The sequence below is a fragment of the Papilio polytes genome, unplaced genomic scaffold (genome assembly GCF_000836215.1).
Source record: "Papilio polytes unplaced genomic scaffold, Ppol_1.0 DF823991.1, whole genome shotgun sequence".
In the NCBI taxonomy this organism is placed as follows: Eukaryota; Metazoa; Arthropoda; class Insecta; order Lepidoptera; family Papilionidae; genus Papilio; species Papilio polytes.
In genome coordinates, this window is record NW_013525213.1 from 673,683 (window position 1) to 691,702 (window position 18,020).

Consider the following 18,020-nt stretch of genomic DNA (forward strand, 5'->3'; position numbering starts at 1 on the left):
CGGTGTTCGTTTGTTTCCCGGTAACACAATTACTGCATTAAAACCGTGTTCCATTACACGCATAACTCAAGTCAGTACACACCTTAACATTCAAAACTTTATTTCGTTCGTAAGATTTTATCAACAACAAACTATATTTACAGATAAATTTAAATTAATCAAAATTAAAAAGGCCTCATTTCAAATAATTTTTTCGTTTTAACAAACTTTTTCTTTTCTAAAGACAACAAACAATACTTAAAACTTTACGTTAGTTTAGTTTTTTTACAAAATGTTTCGCCTAATTATTTACAATTACGTGCTATTTGCAGCACATAAGTAAGAGCTTAAACTTATTAATGTATTATTATAAAATTATTTTGATTATCGCAAGAATACTGAAACGAATCATTAACATTTCGCCTCGTAATCGTAAGCGTCACCTCATCATTTAAAACGCTGTTATCCGTTTCAGTATTCGACCGTATTTGTTATAATGGTTAACGAGAGTTTAATTATTTTAATAATCTGTTGAGCAAATACAATGTTTAAAAATAAACAATTTAGATCGGGTGCACATCTAAACTATAGCACACCTGTTGTGCGATTGTCGATTGTTTCGCAGCCAATTCAACTGATTAGTTGCACAACTAAAAATCGAGTAGTGTAACATATAACTCATAGGAATCAAAGCGAGACTAAACAGTTGTGCGATAGTTTAGTTTCAAGTGTACGTACGCTCTAAATGTAAAAGTCTATCGATGGTAGTTTGCGAAATACTACAAATATGTTGAGAATTAAAAGAAGCAAATCTTACTTTAATTAGATTGCTTTTAGATATAATTCTGTGTTAATTATACATGATATGTTAAATTCTTTAGGCAAATTATATCATGATAGATACAATTGAATTTACCTACGTATTTAAAAAATCAAAGAATAAAATTAAATCTTGAATCATTACAGAGAACTATAAAAAAAACAAACTTGATTATTACAATAATATAACTATTATTTATTAAAGGTAATTACACTGTCTAAAGTAAACGAAAATTTGTAAAAAGGAATGTAAAAACACAATAATTTTAGCCCTCAGTCATTTAAAATCAATCTAACACTACTTCATATAGTACTTTAAATATAACACTGGTTGTCTACACGAGTAATAAAAACTTAAATCCTTAGCTATGATTACACTTATCCCTTTGGAAGAACACTTCGGATTGGCTACGTCATAAATTTACACAATTAACACTTCATAATTCGAATGTCAAACACCGATGATATTGGTATTTCGACCGCGTCAGTTAATATTAAGGTTGTCTCTTTCACGAAAATTGTTAATTAGGACTCGACAACACAATCAGGGCTGCCACTGTCGTTTTTTTGTCCGCTTGAGAGTTTTTCACTTTAACTTACACTATCAGGGCTGTCCCTTCCACGAGCTTTGGTTTCCAAAAACTATCAAAGTTGTCTCTCCACTTGAATAGTCCTGAAGCGAATAGTCTTCATCTAACCTTATACACTTTCAGGGCTGTCTCTCTCCTGCATAGAAGTGGAGGGTCGCTCCCAGAGCGGCAGGGGCCGGGCTGGGAGCGGCACTGGCCTTCATATAACATGCTGGGGCGGTTCCTCGTCGCTCTTCATGAGGACGTAGGCGACGGGGCGCTTGACGTCCGGGGGAGGGGAGGGTGACCTTCTCGGGGGACAGCCGCAGGGGGAAAGTGCGTTGCTGTAGAACGCGCTGCTATAGAGAGCTCCGCCATATAGTGCCTATGAACAAAATTGAATTTTCAATATGCCTTTTTTTAATTATAAATATCTCATGTTTTATTTATTTTGTACCTACATATAAATTTACCTGCAAGTGCGCCAGCTCAGCAGCCAATTTTCCTTCATCAGAGGGTAGCTTCGCAAAGGGGTAAAAGGGGTAAGGCAGGGGCGGGAACAGCGCCCTGCTGAGATCAGGTTTGTCGGGTAATAGGTGGTGAGGCACGGGTAGCTGCGGTACAGGGTGAGGTAAGGAAGGGGGCAGTAGCCGCGGTACTGGCGCCATCAGCCCGCTGATGCCGAAGCCGAACTTTGGCTCTTTCTTCACCAGCGCCTTGGGTTTCCTCCGCGGCCGGTATTTATAGTCGGGGTGCTCTTTCATGTGTAATGCTCTATAGAAGAAAAATTAAATTACTTAGTCGTTTTAGTTAATAAGATAAACTAAAAGAACTATCATTATAATAACTCTTAGTTATTTACATTCGCCAAAAAATGTTAAAACAGTTTTTTATCGTTAATTAATTTGTAATTTTATAGTCTGACCTCACAATAGCTGACGCTTTTAATTATTTAGTGTCCGCAAATTCTATAAGTCAGCCAAAATAACTGACAATGAAATGCCACCGACCAGAGTAACATTATTATTTATGCAATAAAGCGCACAATTGTCGCGAGCGCGCGCCGCCCTTAAAACAACAATGTCGTTTCAACAATGCACGGATTATTGCATTGTCCGAATCACAATCGAGTGTTATTCTATACCCTTCACTATGTGCGCTATAATCACGATAGATAGTGAACTATACTCCATTGTAATAAGGTTTAAATTCAGCTGTCGGTGTGTTTACATGCGTCCTATAGTGATGTGCCGCGCTGCGACACAGCGCACGATTATGCGAGCTTTGTGATAGAATCGCGCGATTGTCAGCGAGTCGATTGTAATTATTCGAATGGACGGAGGGCGGACGATAGTTCGAGTACTGAATGCTGAGGTTACGAGCTCTGTTTGTTCAATGTATTTATTTGCATTGTATTTTCCGTGTGATTAGACTGGCCGATAATAAAGCGAACAGTTTGATTTTAAATGATTATAACGTTAATAGGGTTAACTGATTTTAATTTAGCGACTGAAATAGCGATAATATTAATTTGCTCGTTTTCAATTTTATAGACACAATGAGATTTCGTAACACATTATTTAATTGATTTGGATAAAAATCATATAACGCAAAAGAGTTTCGAGATTTTAAATGGAAAATTTCAATAAAACAGTATCGAGTAAAGGGTTCAGTAATGAACAATATAGATTAGCTATACACAGACAGATTACTACACTTTTGTAGTAATCTGTCTGTGTATAGCTAATCTATATGTTAAGACAGTACAGATACTTTTATCACATAAAAAAATCTCGAAGGGTACTTATTGTTACATATACATAAATATTTTACGCAACAAAAAATCAATATCAAACATGTCCTTTTGCATTTATCTAACTTTTTTTCTCTATTCATTCGCTACAATATCGAATGCAAACACATATCGATTCAAAGAACGTCTTCTGAAAAAAGTCAGGGGTCGTCGACCGGCGCACTATCAATTCCTTCATTACTGTGTTTGCGAGCCAAATAAACACGATAAGCGCAAGGAAAATAACAAAATATCTCGCCCAAGAAAAATCATATCTATTTTTTATCGGACACTTTTTGGCGTATCTTCGTCCGAGTTAATCGAGTTGGACAAACATCGATATCGATATCGATACGAGGAGACGCTTTATTTCGTTTATAATATTGAAATTGTTCCTTTTGATGGTCAATATTGTGACGGTATTGGATTTTTATGATTTATTGCCTTCTTCCGTTCCTTGTTTAATCTTTTTTATGTCACTAAAAAACTCTATACTCGGAGAATTAGGTATTGCAAATGTAAAATAAAGTAACTACAACCAAAAATGTTTGGTTACATGGATGTTTGGTCCGCCCAATTATCCGAAGACACGTCTATCTAATTAATATTGTATTCAAATAATAATAAAATATATATTCGACTGGTATGACGCCGTAAATTAATTCGGGTGACTTAAAGGAAGATGGTTGATTTCAAATCAGTTAACTGCGCCGTAGACATTTTTCAAGACAACCACATACTGCTGTATAAAACAGAAATTATTACAACTACAGTTTATCAGTATAAAAGTTAACCGGAATACTTTTCTTCAAGACAGATAATATAATTCGTTATCTTTGCCTTTATTATCTGTGGCGTTGTGTGGCCAGCCGTTTTCGATTGTATGCAGCGATCAAATAGTCGACGATAAAAAAATAAATAGGAACGCAAATAGAGGTGCGTCTGCATTATGGTGACCGATAGCGTGACTGCTCGTGGATCTTACTACTGGTATTACTAGCTTTAGTAATGCTAGTAGATAGGGATCCTATTACTACACATTCGAGGGTCGTCATTTACTACTCATTTCTACTACTACTAGTCTAACATCACAGTGTAAAGGGTTAAGATAACGGCTCCGAAGGAAAGGTCTTGCAAATTTTTAAAACAATGTATTAATGAAAAACAATTGAAGATTAATCCAACAGAAGCAAAAAATAAAAGTAGTTTTGTTATCAATTGCAATTAGTAATTACGTAACTAGAAAAGGAAATTAATCTTAGTGATTACTGTAAATGTTAACTTATCAAATCTAAACGATACAAAAAGTCAAATATATTATGCACCTTTAGACAGAAAGTCAATTAAGGATCTCATTCAAAAAGCGATTCGAGCGTCAAACTTGGAGTCAGTTCGCAAACAAACAAATTCGCTTCCCCGGCGCGGCCAGCCTTCACAAAGAGCTAGACCGAACGCATAAGCTGGTTTTTATAGCCCTGCTCCACCCCGATAACGCGCCCGCCCCTAACAATGCAAGATATTACTATGAATAATAGATAATTGTCCCACTCCAGCGCCGGCGGTATTCTCACAGATTAAATTGATTTGTTAAGTTGCGATTTGCTCTGAGGATCGTGATTAGTGAAGATTAGGGGACGGGTTTATGCATTGTGTTTGATTCTGATGTCTTTTTTATGTGTTTTTTCGTTATTATTATATTTATAGGAAAAGTGAGTAGTAATGACTAGCTTTTGTCCGCGACTTAACCGCGGCCTGAGTAGCCTAAGTGTTCTAATTTCATCAAGATCCGAAAGCTGTTGTAAAAAACATCGATCCAAACTTTGCATTTATAATATTAGTATGAAGTATGATCGTAATCATTACCTTCTACTGCCTAACAAGTTAATTTTTTAATTATATACGGATGGCGTTATGCGTTAAAGGGATAGTCTACTTAATCATTTGACTTAGTTAAATGTTAAAAAGTTATTAAAACATTTGCAGTAAATCTACGGCATCTAGCTAATTAAAAAAACTCGTTATCAGGACGCTGTTAACGTGTCAAACATCCGGGCATTTATTTGTGTTACAATTTTACCACTGTTCATTTATGGTCGCCTGGTGCAATGCCAGCACAAATAAAACCTTTTTGTCTCTCACAGTGATAACTTACAGGTGTGCTGGCTGTTTTGTCAGCGCCTGTTTACTCTGTGATACGGAATTAAAAAGATAATAAGATGTGTATCACAGATTAAATACGTTGTTTTCGTGTCGTGTTTGTTTTAGTCTGTGGTAGACGTCGCTGGCTGGATTGCTTGTTTGTTTTTAAATGCAAATAGTTATTGTTTAAACTTGCTATCGTTCCGAGGGGTTTTATTTTAAGTTACTCTTTGTATGGTTTCTTTTATTATCAATTTTATCAAATCTACTCTGCATGTGTGGGGAATGTGTTCCACTGCTTTTATATGATGAAGTAAAATTAAAACTTGGTTGGTTTTATAGTTAAAATGATTAGTTATTAACGCTGTTCAGACTCACAAGTTATGAAAGGTTTTCTTATCTTAATATATTATTTTTTCTGGGGACGTCCCCAGAAGTCTTTAGAAGTCTGAAGCGCCGTAAGGGTCGATTTAAATCAATCAGTTTTATGACGAGATGCAATTATTTTATACTAGTTTCCGCACAGGCGCCGTCCGCTTTAAATTAAAAAAAAGTAAATAAGCTTTATGTTCTTCCAGACTTTTCGCTACATATATGCCAAATTTCATCGAGATCCGTTCAGCAGTTTTGGCTACAAACTCAACATGCAGCCATCCATTTAAAGTATTGCATTTATAATATCAGTAAGAAGTAAGATATAATTATCTATGCGTTTGCACGATTGTACGTTATTTTGTACATCGTAATGTTCGCAATATTCATATTTTGCGATCCTCTATATAATTTTGTGACCTAAAATTTTTGAAAATTTACCTTAAAAAGTACAAACTAACTGCGATCCTTAGAACGTAGGTACTAGGTATTTATGTTACGTGCTTAATTTTGTAAAATTGGCAACAGTATTTGAATTTCGAACATGTAAATAAAATATGTTGTTTAAAAATCCAGGCATTAAAATATGTTTCGGCCTTCTTTTGTTTACCGACTTCCCAAAAGGGTACTCAATTCGTCTGTATATTGTTTTTATATGTGTTACGGCATAACTGCGCCGCTAGTGGACCGATTTTGACAATTCTTTCTTATTACGCATAAATTTATTTGATTTATGAAATAAATTAAATCAACTGCTAACTTATTTTTAACGAAACTAAAATGGATTATTTTACTATTTTGATGAATGACTGCGCTTGTAAGTTATTTTATTAACGGATGGAACCATCATCACAAAACCTTTTATATTTTTTTAAGATAAAATACTTATAAATTATAAATACTTTCTGGGCTTCGTACACGCGGAATTAAAATAAATCTAGTAGTAAATATAGTCTATGTTACTCAGTGGTAATGTAGCTTTTACCCTTTTCTTGTTAGTGTATCTGTAGAGATACATAATTTTTTTTTCTAAGCACCTTGGGTCATCAAGGTGCTATGAATATTATTTTGAAATTCGAAAAAATAAAATTCTGCCAAGTTAAGGGTTAATGGTGAAAGAATTTTTAAAATCGGTCCAGTATTTTTTGAGTTTATTCATTACATAGAGAGTACAAATATTTCTTCATTATAACAATAATACCTAAGTAATTATAGATTGATTACTTTAAAATTTTGTACGTATATATTGTCGTATATTCACCAGCTTACCTTAACCTCTTGGCTTCGTCAATAAATGGTCTTTTCTCCATCTCCGTAAGCAGCTTCCATTCAGCACCGAGCCGCTTCGATATCTCAGAGTTGTGCATCTTAGGGTTGTCATGCGCCATCTTCCGCCGCTGACCACGCGACCACACCATAAACGCGTTCATCGGCCGCTTGATGTGCTCCGCGGGCTGCTTTCCAAGAGACATGGTTCACAAGTTTTTATACGTTAATTTCAAATTCTAGTTACACTTTTGTCCATACATTATTTTATAATTAAATAGTGTTAGTATTCAGTTATAAGATTGAATTTTCGATTTATTTAATCTTAATTTATTGTTAAAAACAATAATAACACAAGACGACGTGATTGAAAAATACCGCGCCGGTGAAAAGCTCCCGAAAGCTCAATGCGCCGCTTTTCTCGCTTGTGCCACGGTTTGTGTCGCGGCCTGGGTTTATTCCCCCCTTCGCGTATGTCCCCCCTTAAATTAAAAGGCCAATGAGAAGTCGCGTTGGGCGGACGCTGGCGTCTGATTGGCCGGATAGACGACCGTCTCGCGGAGAGCAACAGGTGACCCGACTTCTTGTTAGCATGTTTATTAGCGAGATTAAATTCGGTTTTTTGTACCGCAACCTTCGTTTAGTGAAAAACGCGCCCCCGCGTAATTGGACGGCGACAATTTGAAATGTATGCAGCGTTGGAGAACGGCAACGCGCATTGCAGTGATGCATTGGCTCTTATACTACACTAGTGTGGGTGCATACGTGTTACGTATGTTTGTCTGTGTGCCAACTCGAGTTTCTGGCTCTGAAAACTAACTATGAATCTTTTTTCTTTGAAATCAATAAGAGGGAATAAGGAATAAGTAACAAAACTGTAAGATAAGCAGTATAAGTCTAAATTACAAATAATATTTTCAATAAATTTACGTAATTAGATATAAGATAATGACATAAATACAAAATATTAAAAGCCATAGACAAAATAAGTCTAAATTACTATCTAATAAATAAACGTTATTTAAATTTTGATTATTTTAACTACCGATATAACCAAAGAATAGAGCACTTTTATTTTATTAACCTTCTTTTTTCATAAATTTTCAAAATTATTTGAGTAATAACCATTGACACATATATTTCGTTACAAAAACAAAGTTAATTAAAAACATAATAAATAAGGTAAGTTTTTCAATAGGTTTTACCGCAATGAAAATCTGGTTCCGCTTCCATATTCCGTTGTCACATTAAACGAAGTTCTTTGACACGACATATTCTCTGCATTCAGGCGAGGCCGCGAATTTGCATGAGGCGGTTCGCGGTCAAACAAGCCCGCCTGAATACCGCCTAATGGACACCTCATCTACACGTAATTATAGAGTACGTCGTCCAAATACAGAGCCGCTTTTATGCTAATGCGTTTGTGTACTTGTATACAGTTTTTGTGTGGTTTGATTTATTTTATTTTATTTTTATATTAATGTAACACATGGAAAACTTACAGCCTAACCTTATCTAAGTAACTATAAACTAGATGACAGAGAGCCAATGAAAAGTTTTCGCTTGTAACAATATTATAGCAGAAACAAACAGCAGGTACTGCTGCTAACTACCAAATAGTTATTTACAATATGTATAAATTAGGTACAATATAACAATATACAATAGCCACAACGTATTAATAATGTGAGTAACAGTTCATGTTTTATATAAAAAAGTCAAGTGCTAAGCGTCTTCTTGCAGTAGTCACGCTCGCCGTGAATGGATCAAGTTCGTGCTGCCTACAGATTTTGTTAATTTTATCATTAGTAATATTATAAATGTAAAAGTTTTGAATGATGTTTGTTATAATTTGTAGCCTAAATCGACGAACAGATGGCTATCAAAGGCATAAATGTAGATAATAGTCGGAAGAACACATATACTAGTTACTTCTGTTTTTTATTTCATTTTAAGCGGACAGTCATGGGTGAAAGCTAGTAATATATAAGATAGAGATAAAATTACTAACCCTAGTATTTGTTACTACATTACTTACTGGAAGTCTAAGTATAATGATAATTTTGGGTAAAGGTGGATTAAGTACGAAATATTTATGCGAGTAGTAAGACGTATAAGTAACCATTTTGAATTTGGAACGTACCCATAGGAAGGGAAAATGTCCTCTTTATATGCGTCTCTTCTTTGTCGATTATAGGTAGTAAACACGACTGCAATTGTAATCAATGGTTAGTTATCACTTTATACTATGAAAAAAAAAAGTAGTAAAAGATGGTAACTAAAAATATTTAGTTATGGCGGTACAAAACGTGGTGTTCAACAAGTATTAACTAACCCTTTAAAATGTTCCTTATTCTCGTTTTAAACAATTTCAAGTTCTATTTGAAAAACACCGTTTGTTCTACGTTTGTTTTCAGCTATCAAATTACCATCGAATAACTTCGTCGAATAACACAAAAATGTTGTGTGAAGGTTGTGTCGCCGGCCGCTTGTCTGGCGGCTGGCGGGTGCGCGTCAAATTGAAATAGAACCTCGCCGGTGATTCAGTTACCTCGGTGCGTGGTACAATCACCAACAAAAGCCTTATCATTTTATTAAACATTTTAATCTTTCTTTAGGACTATATGCCGACTAAAGTGGATCTTATTCTTTGCTCTAACAGGACCCTCTGGCTTAGAAACTCGGCTTGCAAATAATTGTCAATTTTAAAAGTATTGTGAATTTAATTATTGGCTGCCTGCTTTAAATTAAATTCATACATATAAATTGCTTCCCATTTATGTGAGTAAGTGTACATAAAACAATCCGGCAGCGTGACAATATCGCGTTATACGGCCTTTTGCCGGCTGGCTGCCTCGCCGCCGGCAACTCGCCACTCTCTACACCGCTTTTACTGGACGTCCGCACCACTAACCGTATTTACGATACCTTAATTATATTGTAATATCAACTAATTATGAATTTAATGGAAATGGAAACAAACGCCATTTTGTTTTAATTTATATTCGAATAGTTAAATTTTGCACACGATTAGATACTTATAAACTTTTCAATCATTTGTTCTTACTTCTTCTTCATTACTTACTAATATTATAAAGAGGAAAGATTTGTATTTTTGTATGTATTGGAATAACTCGAAAAATATTCATCCGATTTCAAAAAAGCTACGTTATTAGTGAGTAACATAATCTATTTATTTTAATTTCACGCGGGTGAATTCGCGGGCAATATCTACAACATCTTATTTCTTACTATTTTTATAAATGCGAAAGTTTAGATGGATTTTTGATAGTTTTTGTAGCCTAAGCTGCTGAACGGATCTCGATGAAATTTGGCATAGACGTAGAGGAAGGACTGGAAGATCACATAGGCTACTCACTTTTGTTTTTGATAAACCCACGCGGACGAAGTCGCGGGTTAAGACTAGTATTACATATAACCTTTTACAGTATATTTTCAGTTTTCTTTATCTATGTTTTTAAGAGTAATATAGTCATCTGTAACGTAATTAATATAATAACTTAGTAAATAACTCCTAACTTACTAATAAAGGTACCAAAATATCCGTTCGGCTTTGTTCGTTTTGTCGTCTTTTATACGTGAATATCAGCCGTAGCGGCAAGTCACGTAGCATCGTAGCTCGCGGCTACAATATGCGCCGTGTAGCGCCTACAGCGTAGAGGGGACGTCACACATTGTTTGGTGTGAATACGATACATTCACTATACAATGCTGCAGACAAAACTTTTCTTAATAATTTGGTGTTATTAGGAATATAATATTGAACTAAACTAAAACTAAAGAACCGAACGTTCTTGTATTAATTTATAGTTGATTTCCAATCATTTTCTTTAACCTTTCTAGTGATATAACAAGTAACTTAACAAAATTATTTTAGTAATCTATACTTACTTGAATAATCTATATTTATATAAGTATAGACTAATGTTTTAAACAGGAAAGATTTGTATTTTTGTATGGACAGAAATAATTCAAAAATGACTGAACCTAGTTAGAGTTTTAACAGTTGTAGACCCCGCTTTAACGTCTTCGCACTAATGGGCCGGCTCGCGCGGTGTAATACCACGAACACAGAATACAGGCGTGAAGTGGAAGCAATTCCGCATTTCGTCTGATGATTGTTGTGCCGGAGGCCTAATTTTAGTCCCTTTCCCTTTCCACCCTTTTCTTAAGAGGAAAGGATAGGAAGGAAAAGCAGATTTGAAGGTGGAGGAGACGCATAGAAAGGGGAAATGTCTTTTTGTGGGTCTCCTCCTCCGTCAATTAAGGGTAGACAACGCATCTACAATTGCGGATGTCTATGGGCAGCGGTCGCTTTTCATTTCGGTGGATTCAGGTGGCCGCTTGCTCGTTTGTCACCTTATATTTTAAAAAAAAATCTTGCACCATTAAAACTATATGTACTGAGTATCATAGACTACATTTTTATTAATTTTTTTCCTGTGGACGAAGTCGCGAGGCACAGCTAATCAAAAGAAAAAGAAGTTTCCATACTAAGTTCGTACTAAACATTCCGATAGTTTGAGTACTAATATCCTTACTTCTTATTAATAGTATTGTAGTGAATATTTTTATATGTTAAATGTAAATGTAACGGAGACACAAAGGGTCTCCCACACGCCTGCTATTGAACGGGTAGGAAATAAAATATCCTATCAATGCCGACATAAAGGAGACCCGCGGAATACATGATATACAACACAGTTTCATCTCAGAGATAAGTCTCAAGATATCCGTAATTTAAACTGAAAGCATGAGCGGATATTTTGGTGTAAAAGGAGAGAAAAATTTCAATTTAAGGGTCAATAAGATTTTTAAGATAATACCATTGATACGCTTCTACTATTTAGATAGCACTAGCTCTTGCCCGCGACTCCGTCCGCGCGGAGTTGAAAAAAAACAAATGCTAGCAGCCTATGTGTTCCTCCAGACTATCCTCTACATTTATGCCAAATTTCATCAAAATCCGTTCAGTTGTTCAGGCTACAAACTCTAACAAACATCCATCCATCCATCTAAACTTTCGCATTTATAGTATTAGTATGATTTATTTATTATTTGAGTAATGATAGTTTATTATTTTTCAAAGGTTATTTTTAAAACACCAAATTTTATTACTTACCATTCGTTCCTAGTTTTGGAAATCCTGCGACATATCGTCTGTTATTTTATGCAATGTACAATTCTTATAGAGCACAAGAGACATTTTTATTATACAGGGTGTGGAATAACATTTCACTCCATTCTATTCGCTCGCATTTGTGTTTATTTGTTTGTTGCCGAGTCGTGTGCTCTGAATATATAATCATTTGCATTATTGTATAACCTATTTTTAGTGAAATATGAGTTTTCAGTCAGTTTTTACACGATATTTAATGTTTAAGTATGATTATAGCCATAGTGATAATATAAATAAATTTAAATCTATTGAACAAACTTTTTAGACCAATTTCTCATCCAAATGTTAAAACAAACTATCTTTAGTTTTCCAGCGATAGTTAATAGATAGTGTTGAAATTAATTTTAAATTCATTATAAAGATATTTATTTGTTAAATAAAAATTAATAAAAAGATAACAAATACGATTTTTCATTTTATAAGTCTTGTAACATTGTATACGATTCGCGGCCATTTTCTTGCCAAGTGTCTGATAATAAATCTATATAAACATAAATAGGTGGGCGAGCGCCGACGACGATATCAAACATAAAACTGAGGCTTAAAATCCCCAATAACAATAAGTTAAGACTTAAGGTCCCTTTACACTGCACGATCCATTCAATATTTTCATACACTTCAAGACCAATGATGCAACTGTAAATAACTTGTTTGTTCACATTATTTTAGATATCAAAATAAATTTTTATACCTTATTTTCAATACATACTTCAAATGTTTAAATTGCCTTGTTATTAAGCAATGATTTTAAACAAATCAACGAACAATAATTTTTATATTTAAGATAAACTAAAATTCAAATCGTTTAATTGTAGTTTTGTCTTCGTTTTGTTGTATTATTAATGTAATTTTTCAGTCATATTCAAGGCATACGATATATCGTATCGTGAGGTGTAAACGTCACGGACAGTTCCCTCGCGACGCCACCGAGCGGTAGCTTTTTGTATCTTCTATTATAGCTTTATAGGATCTTATTTTCATAAATATGGCAGCTTAAATACCCCCTTTATGTCTCCAGTGATTTACAAAGTGGCTCCTTGTCGAGGTGGGCTTGCACCAGTTTTACGACTTCTGACATAAATTTCACGGTGCTTATCATTTGGAAACGAGTGTCATTTCTTTATGCATTTAAATGTTTCTTTAAATTAAAAAGAAACGTTACCTATATTATGCTATTAATTTATTAAGAAGACGTATGTGTGCAGTAGCAGTGTTTATTCCTAGTATATATTAATTATGATTCTTTTTTTTTTAGAATTATTCTTAACCATATAATTCTTATGTCTGCACGCCAACGTCCATACCACGTTGAAAACACCGGTTCTCGTCCGATCACCGAAGTTAAGCAACGTCGGGCGCGGTCAGTACTTGGATGGGTGACCGCCTGGGAACACCGCGTGATGTTGGCTTATTTTTTTTTTTTTTTATTTAACAGAATAAAAACTTTTTCAATCGATATAAATACTTTTCTTTCGTGTTTTGCTTATTTTTTTTCAAGATTACAAGAAAAGTAATATTCGATATTGAAATAAAGAAACGCTTTCGCCAACGTCCATACCACGTTGAAAACACCGGTTCTCGTCCGATCACCGAAGTTAAGCAACGTCGGGCGCGGTCAGTACTTGGATGGGTGACCGCCTGGGAACACCGCGTGATGTTGGCTTTTTGTTTTTTTTTTTATTTAACAGAATAATTTTTTTTTTCAATCGATGTAAATACTTTTCTTTCGTGTTTTGCTTATTTTTTTTTCAAGATTACAAGAAAAGTAATATTCGATATTTAAATTAACAAATGCTTTCGCCAACGTCCATACCACGTTGAAAACACCGGTTCTCGTCCGATCACCGAAGTTAAGCAACGTCGGGCGCGGTCAGTACTTGGATGGGTGACCGCCTGGGAACACCGCGTGATGTTGGCTTTTTTGTTTTTTTTTTATTAAATACAATAAAACCTTTTACAATCGGTATATATAATGTTCTATGTTTTGTTTTTTTTTGTAGGCTTTTTCGTTATACCGTTTCGGTAGAAGAAATGTTATATTAATTACTTTTTGCTTTTTACATTTGTAATATAAAATTTGATAATCCGATACTTAATTAAAAAAACACCGCGTGTTATTGGTTTTTTGCTGCTGATGTTCAAAATTATTCTTTAATAATATATGCTTCTGTAAGCCAAAATCATGGCATTTGAAAAAGTTATTATTTCACATATTTATTGCAACTATAGCCATCTAGTGGGCGAACTACTTAAATAAGCAACGTAGCGCCATCTAGCAGTACGTTTGACAGAATTTTCAATCTGGTGAGGTCATTCGTTGTGATATTAATTTAATAAACTAGATGTCGCTTTTTTAAATTAACAAATAATTTCTTAATTGTTTCTAAAAATGTCAATCGATTTAATTTAACCGTTTTAAGCTTAAAATAGTTGGATATTGTTTTGTCTTGATAAATGTAAAAAAAAAACAAAGTAAAAACGGTTTTTTCTTGCAATAAGCCTAAAATCCGTTAATAGATGTCGCCAGTATGTTCAAAAGTCAATAGTACTTATATTACTTGAATAGAGGTTCCTCACCTACGTATATAAAATGGCAACTAAATTAGTTGTTATTAAACAGGTCATTATGATAGAGAAATATTAATAGAAACCAAATTAGTTATATATTTCTCCACTCTCCGTTTTCATTGCAAGTAAACAAACAGTACCGGTCACAAACAGGGCCGGTTTTAGCATTACCGCCCTGGGCGAGATTTCTACAGCACTTCCTAACTGCAATACAAACTCACTTCTTTAAGCCTGGTGCCCTGGGCGGTTGCCCTACCCTAACGCCAGTAGTCACAAATAGATAACTTTACGCAATTCTATATTCTCGATTGTGCATTGTCCGGCCGAGTTGGACTCGATCTATTGATTTGTTTGTTGGCAAATCGAGCAGCTGCCTTCAATGCGTTACGGCGGGATTAAGCCACACCTTGCCTCCATTACCGCACAATGCTAGATCATCGCAGTGTAATACATTTCTATTGCGAAATGAACAGTAAATAAAGCATTCAATTGACTTCAAAGATAAGTAATAACGTCTAAGTTATCGATAAAGTAAGTACCTTTATAGTTTTATTATATGACAGAAATTTATATACTTCGCTGTAAAAGGTTTTACATATTTCCCATAAATCGAAAGTCGACGGAATAGCAAATATTATGCATAAGTCTAGCGGTCGTATGCGTTAAAAAAGCTTGATATAATAATCCCGCTTGCATCAGTTATCTTCCCGCCAAAATCTATCCAACTGTTACGGAGATTGAAACAAAGATAAGAATTTTAATAATCTGTTTTTCGTCATAAGTAAAGCATACATAATGGTCCGGGAGGATTGTGCCATAGCGTGGTCCTATGTAGCCATAACGCTGCGGAACATCAGGCAATGTCCTATACTGTGTCGTAAAGTGCCGAAGGTTCTGGTGAGTTCCAAGGAGATCCCGGAACTCTCTTCTATTGCACTACAGGCTGGCCACCGAGGGGGTTTTAGTGGGTACAAACCTCATATAACCCTGTCTTCCCCCCAGAAGGAAGGGTATCTTTTTGAAGATTCCCCCATCGATAAAAAAGGTAAAGCATACATATCACATACACGAAAATATGTTTTTTTTGCGACATTACATACAAACACTCCAAATTTATTAACTCTATAGGTTAGGCCTATATTTGAATCGAGAATGTGCCCTTTATTGGGCGTAGTATTAAAAATGCTTCAAGTTTTAAATATTATGTTTGTACACCTAATGTTCATTATAACAATTTGCTAACCACATTTTACAACAGATTGTTGGCAGCAGTAAGTATATAAACTTGTAAAAATTATAGATAAAGGCGTAAATATTTAAAAAGAAGGGTCACTTTCGTTAGCTTCCCACTGTCGTCTACAATTTACTCATTTGAAATTGTATGAATGTATTTTATTAAAAACCCGTGTTCCTAAACAACGCGACATCTATTAATCATTGGTGTTACGACACGAGACGTGCAGAACAGAAGGAAAATGAATCGTGAAATGTGATACGAACAATTCGGTAAAGAACAAAAACAACTACAAAAAATCTCTGTGGAACTAAATGTTAAAATGAAACTGAGAAGTTACAGAAAGTTCCTTGTCTTCTAATTTTTCTGCTATCTTGACTATAATTCTAAATATGATATTCATACTAATATTATAAAAGTGAAAGTTTAGATTGATTGATATTTGTTAGAGTTTGTAGCCTAAACGGCAGAACGGATTTCAATGAAATTTGGCACAGATTTAAAGGATAGTCTTATAGGCTACACTTTTGTTTTTCTTTTAATTCCATGCGGACAGAGTCACTTGCGAAAGGTGGTCCTCAAAAAAGGACAAGATTGAAATTTTCTCATGATTTTATTCGTCATGTCCTGTCCATGCACATGTAGCGTATAGTTCGTCTGCAGACCGTACGCACCACTTCTTTTTAATAGAGCACAGAGCGGGCGCGCCTCGCACAAAACATACGACAGTATCATTTGACAATTTGTGAGCAATCACTGCATTGTCGCCGCTCTTTATTCAGCGGCAGATAATACGTTGAAAATTGTCATTGCTATTGTGGTGCGGCCTTTGTTGGCCTAATGACAGCGGTCAGATTTAGTTGGCTTCGAACTGGTGATCAGTGCAAACTTGCCAGTGCCCGGTTAAGCTTACGCGAGCTATTCACATAAATGATATGTTGAAATGGACAATTATCACAAACCAACTATAAACAATCGTATGTTACAAATGGTTCTGTCGTGTTAAAATGTACAGAAGAAAGAAGACTATATGGAAGACCCAATTTTATTTCAAACATGAAAGTTACTAAGAAAATATAGCAATTGTAATAGGAGCAAATAAATGGCGTACCCAATAGACATCCAAACTGCAAAACCAACGCAGAAAATGTCGAGAAACTCAAATCCTTACCACATAAAGCGACCAATGAACGCATTCATGGTATGGTCAAGATTGCAGAGGAAGAAGATATCTCTGATGAATCCGAAACTGCACAACTCCGAGATATCGAAGAGACTCGGACATGAATGGAAGAGTTTGGACGAAACGGAGAAAAGACCGTTCATAGATGAAGCGAAGAGATTAAGGTTGAAGCACATGCATGACTACCCAGACTACAAATACCGTCCGCGTCGAAAGAACCGAATAGAACCAACGTATAGTAATCCTGCTATCTACAGTAGAGAGGCGTTCGTTGAGATAGAACCTCGAGCTGATCAAAACTATCAGATCCCAGTGAATTACACTGAACATCAGTTTATGTATAACAATATGATCAGTTACCCTGTACCGACGATTTCTCAAACATCGTTTGTGCCGACAACAATCAGGCCAAAGGAGGAGGCCCTACCTAGTTTAGATTTAAGGCCTTTACCATCTATAGAGAGTATTTCCCCGAGGCCTTTCGCTGTCGTCAACCAGCAGATGATGGTGAAAGCCTATCAGGACTTACATTACGTGCCCGGTGACGTCACCAGAATTTCATATTATCCGTTCGGTGTTCAATAGATTAACTTTTTTTGTTATCGGAAGTTTTAGCGATGCATTTGTTATATTCACTCACGTTATCCGAAAATTTTAACAAGTTTTTAACCGCCATAGTTTCTGTACACGGTTGTTTTGTGAAAGTGTTAATTTTAAAATACAATTAACTAAAACAAAACTACATAAAAGTCATATACCTATTTATAATAAGTCATTACTCAATACTGTATTTGTATTAATTTTTAGATTTACTTTAGTATTCCTGTCATTTAATTTGGCACATCGGGAATAAGAATACCTTTCTGTCTGACGTGCCAACTCAAGTACTGTGTATGCGT

At 35.1% G+C, this 18,020-nt stretch overlaps 2 protein-coding genes across 2 annotated transcripts; one reads left to right on the plus strand and one right to left on the minus strand.

Moving 5' to 3' along the window:
* Positions 1–1,018: 1,018 nt before the first annotated feature.
* On the minus strand, positions 1,019–7,333 carry LOC106101335 (transcription factor Sox-14-like). Its single transcript, XM_013280518.1, has 3 exons — positions 6,940–7,333; positions 1,841–2,141; positions 1,019–1,752 (listed from the first exon to the last, which is right to left on the minus strand). The coding sequence occupies exons 1-3, from the start codon at positions 7,140–7,142 to the stop codon at positions 1,588–1,590; spliced, it is 669 nt and encodes a 222-aa protein (XP_013135972.1). The 5' UTR covers positions 7,143–7,333; the 3' UTR covers positions 1,019–1,587.
* Positions 7,334–16,841: 9,508 nt separating this feature from the next.
* LOC106101342 (sex-determining region Y protein-like) lies at positions 16,842–17,803 on the plus strand. The gene has a single exon (XM_013280524.1). The coding sequence runs from the start codon at positions 17,041–17,043 to the stop codon at positions 17,704–17,706; it is 666 nt and encodes a 221-aa protein (XP_013135978.1). The 5' UTR covers positions 16,842–17,040; the 3' UTR covers positions 17,707–17,803.
* The last annotated feature ends 217 nt before the right edge of the window (positions 17,804–18,020 follow it).